At 40.4% G+C, this 12,342-nt stretch overlaps 1 protein-coding gene across 1 annotated transcript in view; it reads right to left on the bottom strand.

Moving 5' to 3' along the window:
- LOC132395447 (rho GTPase-activating protein 21-like) overlaps positions 1–11,205 on the bottom strand; it is a 197,236-nt gene extending 186,031 nt beyond the window's left edge. Inside the window, exons 1-2 of the mRNA XM_059972072.1 lie at positions 10,824–11,205; positions 9,761–9,992 (exon numbers count right to left, since the gene is read on the bottom strand). Coding sequence (XP_059828055.1) covers positions 9,761–9,844 — 84 coding nt within the window. The 5' untranslated portion in view covers positions 9,845–9,992; positions 10,824–11,205. The remainder of the gene's footprint in view (positions 1–9,760; positions 9,993–10,823) is intronic.
- Between the last annotated feature and the right edge of the window lie 1,137 nt (positions 11,206–12,342).

Genomic DNA, 12,342 nt, shown 5'->3' with positions numbered 1-12,342 from the left:
GCACTTCAGTGATACAAAAAAGTCTGCACCAACCAAATCAGATTCAGAGCTGCATTAGTCTCAAAAAACTATATGCATTTACCCTAGCTTTAACAATGCTCTAGCTATCCTGAGAAGATGACTGCCAACCTTCATGAACCACTAAAATTTTGTGGTTCGATACAAACAATAGGCTTACTGAGAATGATTAAAGAAAACAAAGTTACTCTGGGTTTAGTCACAGATAAACCAGACTAGATAAACTAAGCATCTTGCATAACTGAACAAAATAGCTGAAACAGCTTCCAACAATCCAACAGTTCCAAACTCCTTTTTTTTGAAATATTTACTGAGAAACTTATCAAACATTCTCAAAATTCCATTATAAGAACAGTGGATTACTAGCGCTATAATGTAATTATAAAACCTACTCATGGATATACTTTGAAAACTGTTTAACTATACAATATTTCTAGGGATTAAAAACAGAAACTATTGGAAGGGCTCATATATGGACAAAGAGAAACAGGAGTTTAATGTTTTAGTTGTAAGTGCCTCTGGCGCTGAGTCTGGCCCAATGGCTCAGAGTGTAGGGAACTGAAGAGGATGGCAGTGGTAATGGGACTCTATAGTCAAGGGGACGAGAGGTAATTCTGGTGAAATCAAAAAGAAAACACAGATCGTAGTTTGCCTCACAGGTGCCAGGGTCCGAGATGTTTCTAGACGCATCCACAATATCCTGAAAAGGGAGGGGTAAGCAGCCAGATGTTGTGGTGCATATAGGAAGGAAAAGGGAGAAGGTCCTGAAAAAAAGAATACAGTGAGTTAGGAAGGAAGCTGAGGAAAAGGACCTCAAGGGTAGTAATCTTGGGATTGCTGCCTCTGCCATGCACCAGTGAGGACAGGAATAGAATGAGGTAGCAAATAAATGTGTAGCTGAAAAATTGAAGAATAGGACAGGGATTCAGATTTCTGGATAATTGGGACCTCTTCTGGGGCGGGTAGGACCTGTACAAAAGGGAAGGAATGCACTTGAATCCAAGGGAAACCAATATTCTTAAGGGCAGATTTAATAGAGCTTTTGGCAGTGGTTTAAACTGATATGGCAGAGGGATGGGAAAAAGGATGATAGAGCTGAGGATGAGCTAGAAGGTTTACAAATAGATTATGGATGTAACATGAATGTAAGGAAGGACAAGCGAATCATTGGGTACAAATGCAGATAGAGCAAAGAGTTAAACTGTACCATTCCAACAAAATTGTACAATTGTAAATTTTACCAAACGCAAGGGGATTGGGAAAATCAGTTTGGTGTCGGATCGCAAGAGAGGGAATTTGTTTAATGCCAGAGATGGCTTTTTAGGATTAATTCACAAAGCACAGGTTAGATATGTCCCACAGAGGAAGAAGTTCTCAAATGGCAGGGGTAGGGAACCGTGGCTGACAAAGAAAGTTAAGGACTGCATAAAAGGCAAGGAAAGGGCATATAAGGTAGCAAAAGTGAGTGGGAAGTTGGATGATTGGGAAGCTTTTAAAATTCAACAAAAGGCAACCAAAAAAAAAAGCTATAAGAAGGGAAAAGATGAAATATGAGGGCAGACTAGCCAGTAACGTAAAAGCAGGATAGCAGAAATTTTTTCAATTGTATATAAAGAATAAAAAGGAGGTGAGAGTTGATATTGGACCACTGGAAAATGATGCTGGTGAGATAGTAATGTGTGTCAAAGAAATGGCAGATGAACTTAATGGGTACTTTGCATCTTTCTTCACTGTAGAAGACACTAGCAGTGTGCCAGAGGTCTGTGAGTGTCATGGAGGAGGAGTGAGTGCCATTGCTTTTACAAAGGAAAAAGTACGAAGCAAACCCAAAGGTCTTAAGGTGGATAAGTCACCCGGGCCAGAAGGACCACATCCCAGAGTCCTGAGAGAAGTTGCTGAAGAGATAACATATTCATTGGTCATAGACTTTTAAGAATCACTTGATTCTGGCTTCGTCTTGGAGGACTGGAAGTCACTCCACTCTTTAAGAAGGAAGCCAGGCTAAGGAAGGGAAATTATAGGCCAGTTAGCCTAACCTCAGTGGTTGGGAATGTATTGGAGCATATTAGTAAAGGATGAAGTTTCAAGGTACTTGGAAACTAATGATGAAATAAGTCAAAATCCGCATAGTTTCTGTAAAAGGAAATCTTGCCTGACAAATCTGTTAGAGTTCTTTGAGGAAGTAATAAGCAGAGTGGACACAGAAGAGGCAGTGGAAGTCATTTACTTGAATTTTCAGAAGGTGTCTGATAAGGTGCCACATACGAGGATGCTTTTCAAGATAATATCCTACGGTGTTACAAGAAAGATATAGTCAGCACTCCTGATCTGCAGGGGATTGCTGCTGGGAACCCCCACGGATATCAAAAAATGCGGATGCTCAAGTCCCTTATTTAACCTCTCTCAGTGCAGTGGACTTTAGGACCCAGTGGAACTCGGGACCCGCCGCCCGCAGTGAAAATGAAGTGGAAATAATACAGCAATCGGAAAGAGGTGAAACGCCAGTCATTGGAAAAACATTAGAGGATAATGAAGTATGTGAAGGCCCTGCCCCGATGAAAGCTACAATTATCACTAAGCAGCGCAGTGGTTTAATTATTGAAATACATACGCTTCTTAAGCGTTTTATATGCATAGAAAGGTAAAATATATACTATATACTAAGACAAACATTTGACTAACTGACGCTGAATAATACTGGATGTACCTGTTCCGACTTGGAGAACTTCCTTTTTTTTATTTCCGATCCGGGTAACCTATGCACATCCACCCGTATACTTTAAATCATCACTAGATTACTTATAATACCTAATACAGTGTAAATGCTTTGTAAATAGTTGTTATACTGTATTTTTTTTAGGGAATAATGATAAGAAAAAAAAAGTCTGTACATGCTCAAACGAGTGCTGGAGAGAGAACTTCTGGGTTTTCCTCCATCTGCGGTTGGTTGAATCCGCTCATGCGGTACCCATGGATAAGGAGGGCCGACTGTACTGGAATGGATAGCGGGATAACTGAAGGCAGGAGGCAGCGGGTGGCAATAAAAGGGGCCTTTTCTGGTTGGCTGCCAGTGACTAGTGGGGTTCCTCAGGGGTCAGTATTGGGATCGCTGCTTTTCACATTTTTTGTTAATGATTTCGTAATGGAATTGATGGCTTTCTGGCAAAGTTTGCGGATGATACGAAGGTAGGTGAAGGGGCAGGTAATGCTGCGGAAGCAATGCAATTGCAGCAGGTCTTAGACAAATTGGAAGAATGGGCAAAAAAGGGGCAGATGCAATACAGTGTTGAGAGATGTACGATAATGCACTTTGGTAAAAGAAACAATAGTGCTGTATACTATCAAAATGGGGAAAAGGTTCAAATATCAGAAGTGCACAGGAACTTAGGAGTCCTCGTACAATACTCCCAGATGGTTAACTTATAGGCTGAGTCCATGGTAAAGGTGGCAAACCCCATGTTGGCTTTTATTTCAAGGAACTGAGCCTTTATAAGACACCAATTAGATTGTACTTAGAGTTTTACCAACAGTTTTGGAACCCATATCTCAGAAAGGATGTGCTGCCAGTGGACAGAGTCCAGAGGTGGTTCATGAGGATGATTCCAGGAATGAAGGGTTTAACACACGAGGAGTGTTTAGCAGCTTTGGGCCTGTACTCACTGAAATTTAGATGAATGTGGGGGATCTTATTAAAACCAACTGAATGTTGAAAGGACTAGATAGCGTGGATGTTTCCTATGGTGGAGGCATCCAGAACTAGAAGGCACAGCCTCAAAACTGAGGGGTGACCCTATAAAACAGAGGTAAGGAGGAATTTTTATTTTAGCCAGAGTGTAGTAAATCTGTGGAATGCTCTGCCAGACACTGTGGTGGAGGCCAAGTTCGTGCTTATAGTTAAGATGGAAGTTGATCATTTCCTGATTGGTCAGGGCATCAAAGGATATGGCGAGAAGGCAGGTATATGGGGTTGAGTGGGATCCAGGCTTGTTGGAATGGCGGAGCAAACTCAGTGGGCAGAACGGCCTAATTCTGCTCATATGTCATATGTCATATGGTCTTATGCTCTAAGATTTATTCCTACATCTGTGGCCTGAGTTTGAAAATTTCCAGCATTTTCTGTTCTTACCTTAGATTTTCAGCATTGGCATTTTTTTTTTGTTTTCATCACTCTAGTAACAACAGATTCCCAGCTATCTACACACTCTGGCTTAAGACACATCTTAGAAAAATGCAAAAAAAGATTTAACAATCATTCAACAAATATCCTTGCTCTCTTCAGCTTAAAAATAGTATGGTTTTTAAGTTATATTCACATGCTTCCATATACATAGGATTCCAGTTAATTAGCCCACTGGTTAACTGGGGTAGTCACTTAGTTGGGACAACTCTTGAGAGGACAGCAATTAAATGAGAAAATAGCCGGGGATTCCCTGTGTTTATTTGGTGAATTAGGCTGCTTAATTGAGACAGGAGACTGCAGCAGATTGATCAGTATTATGCACTTGTGTGGCCATTTGACACTACACCGTGCTTTAGCAAACAATTAATAAAATAGTGTCATTTGCATGTGCAAATTAGTGTATTCAAAAAGCAGTGATTTTTGTCACCATCGTTGATGCTCCGTCCTTGAAACTTCGTAATTGTAACAACCGTTTAAATGTGGCAAGATATACTGGTCCCAATGTGTTCCAATTAATGGGAGTACACTGTATATGTTTAAGTTGCAAGAAAAAGTTTGTGAACCCTTTGTGAAGCTGGTTTTGAATTATTGTTGAATTATTCACAGTTCAGGATGGAAAATGTATGTGTACCCTTGTATTTAATAACTAGTAGAACCTTCTTTAGCAGCATAACCTCCACCACACATTTCCTGTAGCTGCTTATTGGACTTGCACAACAGCAAGGACCTTTCTTCCATACAGCTGTTTCAGTTCATCAATATTTCTGGAATACCTTGTATAAACAGCTATCTTCAGGTCATGCCACAGCATTTCAATTAGGTTAAGGTCTGGACTCTGACTTGGGTATCCCAAAACACAAATATTCTTCTTTTTAAACCATTCTGTTGTTGATCTACTTGTATTTCAGATCATTCTCATTACATCATCCAACTTCTATTAAGCTTCAGGTGAAGGACCACTACCCTGACATCCTCCTGTAAAATATCTTGATACAATGTGGAATTCATTGTTCCCTCAACAATTGCAAACTGTCCAGGTCCTGAGGCAGCAAAGCAGCCCCAAACCATGATCAGGCAGCATCTATGGAAAAAAGTACAGTCGATGTTTCAGCCGAAAACATTGACTGTACTCTTTCCATAGATGCTGCCTGGCCTGCTGAGTTCCTCCAGAATTTTGTACCTGTTGCTCAGTCTTATAGCAGCTGCAGGTTTTCTCTTGTTTCCCAAACTATGATGTTCCTTTCAACATGCAGCACGAGGTTTAGGTGATGGTGTGCAGTGCCCCATTTCCTCCTGCCACAAAGCTCAACTTTTGTCTCATCTGTCCACAGAACATTATCCCAAAAGTGTTTTGGAACATCCAGGTGGTCTTCTGCAAACTTGAGATATGTAACAATGTTTTTTTTATAAAATAGTGGTCTCCTCCATGGTGTCATTCTGTGAACACCATTCTTGTTCAGTGTTTTTCTTATAGTGGACACATGAACATAGACTTTAACAAGTTCTAGAGATCTCTGCAGGTCTTTTGCTATTACCCTTGGGTTCTTTTTCACCTCCTTCAGCATTGCAAGTTGCTTTCTTGGTGTAATCTTTGCAGGACTCCCGCTCCTAGGGAGTAACAACCGTGCAAAATTTCTTCCCATTTGTAAACAATTTCTCTCACTGTGGATTGATAAACATGCTCATCTTTAGGTACGTTTTTGTAGCCTTTTCCAGCCTCATGCATCTCTACAATTCTTCTAAGGTCCTTCGAAAATTGTTTTGATCATGCCATGATGCACATGAACAGATCTTTCTTGAGAAGAGCAAGTTATGTCAATAAGTTGACTTGGTGTGTCTTTTTTATAGATCAGGGTACCTCTTACCTCTACAACCCACACCTCCACCTCATCTCATTGACTGGAACACCTGACTCTAAATAGTTTTTGTAGAAAGCATTACTGCAAAGGTTCACATAATTTTTTGAACCAAAACTATGATATTTTTAAAATTGTGCATGCAGTATTGATGAAAAGTACAACAGTTCGTGTGTTATTAGTTTAGGCAGACCACATTTTATGAGTAAATAATGCTGAATACCAGGCAATTGCAAAGGGTTCACAAACTTTTATTTGCAACTAGTCACTATCAAAGTTGCTGACAACAGAAGTCCTCCACATTCTCACTGATTAACAAGGTTATTTATTGCTTGAGAGAAAAGACACAGGCAGATGAACAAGAAGGTGGAAAACCCCAGCCATTAATCCTTACTTTAAAATAAAGTTAAATGAAAGAAAGAAAAAAATAAATTCCATTTTACTCATTTTGATATACCTGCAATCCATCTAGAGAAAGTGTAAGCTATTGTTATTGCTCTAATACAAGTTTCAATTTGTAGTGCAGCTTTACTACTCTGACTAATACAAACAGTACATGAAATCCAAATATGTTATGTAATAAATACCTTATAATAATCTATACTAGGATCAAACATGAATGACTCTAAATACGCCAAGTACAAAAGAGCTTACACATATTTCAACAAATTCCTTTCTTTTTAAACAAGTTACTAGAACTGAAGCCACTTAAAAATTAACTTCCCACAAAAAGCAAATCATATCTGCTTCAATCTAATTAATTCTACTTTACACTACAAACACTATAGAGTGAAAAAACAGTGCCATTACAAAAATATTTTGTGATAAAATAAATGTCCTTCTGTTTTGGAATATTTTAAATGCAATTAGCAAATATCACACAAGAATAAAAATATAGAAAATATATTCCAGAAGACTTTGAAATAACTCAAAATATTTTCCACAAATAGTTCAAATCATTTTAAAGCAATAGTGTAAACAAAACAAAATCTCAATGTTTCCAGTTTTAAAATGGACTTGAATGAAATTACTGTAGGAACTCAGCAGGCCAAGCAGCATCAATGGAAAAAAGAACAGTCGGCATTTCAGGCTGTTCCTCCAGCATTTTTTGTGTGTTGCTCAGATTTCCAGCATCAGCAGATATTCCCTTGTTTGTTGAATGAAATTATATAATTATCCTAAGACATCACAAACAGCTCAATGCAATACAGTGCCGATGTTAAGTACACAAGAAAAGAGGAGCAGGCGACCAATCAGCCCTATGTCTGCACTATCACTCAATATGATAGATCTGCCCCAGCCTCATCTTCTCTTTTTTGCCAGTTCTGCACAGCTCTCAATTTCCTGATCTTTGAAAAATATTATCTGATTCTTTAATTATATCCAATGATTTAACCTCCACATCTTCCAAGAGAAAGAATTCCAAAGAATCACCACCCTCAGTGAGAAGTTGTTCTACCCAACTCAATTTTACATGACCACTCCCTAATCTAAAACCATATCCTCTTATTTGAGATTCACCCAGAAGAGGAAACATCTTGCCATTCACCCTATCATGTCTCGTCGAGAACCTTATACGTTTCAATATTCCACCCCTCATTCTAAACCTTAATGGAAACAGGATTTAATTTCTCTAGCCATGATGCTGAGATACAACCTAAGAAGCAGTGGGATAAGGTCACTGGGTGTTTCGGGTCTTTACACATCAGACACTCTCACAAGGGTTGATCAGGCCCTGGCTTGTGTCCCAAAGGCAATGGTCAACAGGTCATGTCTCTTGATCCACAGCCACCTGAGCATCTGTGACAGTCCTAATAGTTTTCTTTGCAGCCCCGTAATGCCAAGGAGAAACTAACAATGATAGGTTAACCCATACATCCCATAATTTAGCCTGGTGAAGCTCCTATGGACCACCGCTAATGCTAGTGCATTCTTTGTCATCAGAACTGAGTATGCCAAGCCATACCTTAGTTTTCATTTTTGTATCTGAAGCTTTTCTTTTTTTTTTAAATCACAGTGAATACATTTCACAATTAAAACAAATAATTGTATTTTGAATATGTTGTTTGCCCCTGCAAAATTCAGGGGACATATACTTTAAGCAGAATGTGATCCAAATAGCTGACATCTGGTAATGGGTGGTACAAGGCAGAAATTCTCATTGCATTCAAAAACATGGTTGATTACTTTATGAATCATAACCTAGAAGTCTTCAGACCAAGAACTAAAAGATGGGATTAGCCTGGGCACAATTTTTCCAGTTTAGGCAGAGGTAATAGATCAAATGACTTCCTATAGTACCATAACTCCTATAAAGCAAAGATATTTTAATGCACAATGGAAAACAGCTTAAAGATTTAAATTAAAAATTAAATACCAACAAAAAAGTACTGAATACACATAAATTTAGTAGGTGTATGTATCTGTATATATGTGAGACGTATGATTTTATTTCAGTAAAACATCTCAACAGCACAGATTATCCTGACAAAAATATTCAGATGCAAGAGGCTGCAGATGCTGGAATCTGGAGTAAAAGAACGAACTTCTGGAGAAACTCAACGGGTCAAGCAGCATCAAGCTCCACAGAAAGTACTCCATTTACCAAGTTCCTCCAGCAGTTTGTTTTTTTGATGAAAATATTACTCTACTAATATTAATCATAATGTAATAAATACATAAGGCTTCCACATACTATGTATTCTTCAGAAAATATTTTATGAAATACAAGTGATATAATATCCTCCTCACTAGGGTATATTCCCAGCTTCGAAGAGGTAATCAATGTGAAGCAGTATCTGTTTCTCTCTCCACTGCTAAGTGCTTCCAGCATTAATATTTTTAATCTACAATATATTCACAAGCATTTAATGTAAAAGCATCCAAATGATAACTGCACCTGCAACAGCAAAAAGTCATCTTAGAAATTCCTCTAACTACAGCACAGGGATTATAAAAAGATGCTCTCCACACAAAGTTCCAACTTGCCAATGCCTTTCAGTAGTCTTTGAGTTCCACCTACACCATCACTGATGCAATATTTTACCATTTAACCCCCACACATTAACCTAGTCTGCGAACCAATTGTACCGTTGAAAACGAAAGACAGTTATGGAAATCTCTCTGGGTTCAGTGACAATTCAAGAATCAAAACAAATAAAACCACCAACAATTTCAACAGTCATTGAGCTGGTCTACATAAAGTACTACTGAATTATTAAGCTGGACTACACAAATTCATCAGTGCTCCAAAAACGAGATTTTTTTTCCATTTCATGCAACCAACGTTTAGAACTTTGGTTCTAGATTAATTATTTCTAACAATTTACATATTTACCCTTAATATTGGTATGCTACTATAATTCAACATTTCATTGCAACATATATTCAAATATAAACTAAGTGTTTCCGAATGCGCCGCTGTTTTTACATTCTGAGAACAGCAAATCAACCTCTACATTAAAACTAAAAGCTGATACTACTAGCTTAAGCTGTAATACACAAACCCTTGCTAAACCTCTGGAGCATAATCTGTTGAGCCTGACGGGCAGCGCGCCCAATACGACAAGATGACAAATGGTAAATCAAAAGGCACAAAAGCATTCGCTGATTCATTCGTACTGAACCTTGTATTTAAGTAATAGACGCTCAAATCACCATCCATGTTTGTTTAAAAAATTAAAACGACATCTAATCTCAGTCTTACCTCGTCCTCTTCAACATATGGGCGTTTTTTTCCATTTACATCTCCATCCTCCTCTTCACTTGGACAGGACCTACGTGTCGCCATTATTTCATTCCAATGTAAAGCGAATCCAGATCAAGAGAACACTCCCTTGGCTCGGAACATTGAAAAATCCATGAACATCAACAACAAAAAAGCAGCCAGATGACAATTCGCCAATCTATCCGTTCTTCTTCATAGTTTCCTAAACGATCTGAAATATTTAATAAAAACTACATCAGTTTGTCGCAAATAAAACGCAGCATGACGATAAATCATACTTTCAGCTCTCTTTAACAGTAATTATACAAATACACTGATTCAGAAAACTCAGTCCTCCTGACAGGAACTCAGATCTCCTTCCATTAAACAAGGAAATACCTCCCTTTCCAAAGGGGGGAAAAAACAATTTTCCTGTTAGATAGCTAGTCTTACAGAAGCTGTATCATAAACACCTTCTAGAGCAGAGCTATTTGTTTTCTTCTCCAGGGTTCAGGAACCCCCGAAAAAATGTCTTCCCCATCCAAAACTGAAATATACAAATATCCTTTGAACAAAAAGTGACCGATGTAAAGAAGGGAGATGGTTCAGATGCAGCCTGTAAGCAAGATCTTAACATTACTCTCTCTGGACGTGCGTACGAATGGCTCTTGACAACCACCCATTTGCTGTGGGTGGTTCTCTGTGAAAATTCGCCCGAATTTCACCGAAAGGATGCGATGTGTAAATATAAAATCTGTAAACGTCTCCCACGCTTGCAAGTCGCTAGATTCGATGTGCCAGCTCCAAGAGAGAGGGGCAAGTTAACCACTACCTCCTGCATAAGATCCTGATCAGAAACAATTTCCACATTCCGAGCCGTGCAGAAGCCCCCGATCACCACTCATTACCCCCCCCCCCACCACACCGCCCCACCAATCTTCCACTGAAGCCGAGTGAGAACCCGATCCGCTCCGGTAACCAGCCTCCGCCGCTCGCAACGATCGGGTCCCCCCTTCCGTTCAGTGGAGCACTGGAAGGGAAGGATCCTCTCCCGCCAGCACACCTTGTGGCGCCGTGGGACGAAGCGAGGCCTAGACGCCCCCTCAGTCCAAAAGGCTCCTCGGGCTGCCATCCCCCAGTGCCGACTGCACTCCGCCGGCCGCCGCCTCGCCGTCCGCCGCCGCCATGGCTCCTCCGCCTCCCGGTTGCTCTCCCTCTGCCCACTTCGGCCACTGTCACCCGCCGCTCCCTCGAGTCCAGCGACGCCCCTCGCTCCCACACACACGCCTAAACACAATGAGCGAGAGGCTTGAACACTAACGTGAAGCCCGACTCATCGCCGCCGCCGCCTCCGCCGCCATTATTTTCTCCCTTTTTCCCCGCTTCACCGAATCCGCGTAGAAAAAGAGAAAAAATATCGCCCAAGAACACAGCCGCCGGCGGACAACCAATCACAATCGGGTTTTCAACCGCGGCGTCACGGACCGACAAATAGGACAGAGCGTTTCATCCACCTTCTCTCCCCCCCCCCCCCCCTCCCATTCCTCGCGCTTTCCAACTATTATTCCCAATTCCGGGCCAATAGGAAAGTAGCTCGCGCTCGCTCCTTCTGACCGCCCCCCCACCCCCACCCCCACCCCACCCCACCCCCACCCTCGGTCCGTCCCGCCGGCCCCAATAAACATTGATACACTTGTTCAAGCCGCAGCGTTAACCGATTGAGCGATCTGATTTTAACACTTGTTTCTCCTGTGCCCGTGTGCATTATAATTAATCGTTCATTTTTTAAAAAAAATATGCACTGGAAAATTAAACAAAGTGGATGCAGCGCGGATCATTGTAGTGTGGTGTGATCTCCAGCACGATGTGAGCTGCATAGAAATTAAGCGTGGGGACGGATAATTTACTACAGTTCGCCGAACAGTTATTTCTGTGGCAGAACGCGTAATTGCAAGGCTGAGAGGTTAGGCGACACATTCTGTAGACTGTGCGTAGCTGTCATTCATTCATACCAAATTCGAGAGAGAAGGCAGGTTTTGATATAGCTCTCGATATTTAATACTTTTTCCCCAACATGTTTTGCTTTTTTTTTGGGTTTTTTTTTCATCGCTTATTGGGCAAAATAATGCCCGTAAATCATTGTAACGCGTTTCACGCGCATTTCCCGGTTTTCATCATCATGGTAATCTGAAATTCCTTGCCGGATGGATTTAAAACTCTCCACTCATTTTTCACAGAGGAAATGATGGTGCTTTTCTTTGTTGATTTTTACTATTTATATTTTGGTGCCTTGCAGAGATTTGTCAAAACCTAGTTTTGTTGGCAGTCTCACAGACGGAAAAATATTCTAATTTCTAGCAGAAGGCTCTTGAGATGTAAATAATTTATCGTGCGGTTTAGTCTGATTCTCTAGTGTTTTGAGACCTATCATATTTTATGTTAATTCGGCGTCGCGTCCTATTTTCTCGCAGACCACTCCTCTGAGAGTTATCACTACCCTTTCATTCATTCATTTTCTCCTGACATAGCCAACCTTAATCCTTAGATTCACACCCAATTGACCAAAGAGCTTTCTAATGATC

The sequence above is a fragment of the Hypanus sabinus genome, chromosome 6 (genome assembly GCF_030144855.1).
Source record: "Hypanus sabinus isolate sHypSab1 chromosome 6, sHypSab1.hap1, whole genome shotgun sequence".
NCBI lineage: Eukaryota > Metazoa > Chordata > Chondrichthyes > Myliobatiformes > Dasyatidae > Hypanus > Hypanus sabinus.
This window is presented reverse-complemented; position numbering and strand designations above follow the sequence as displayed.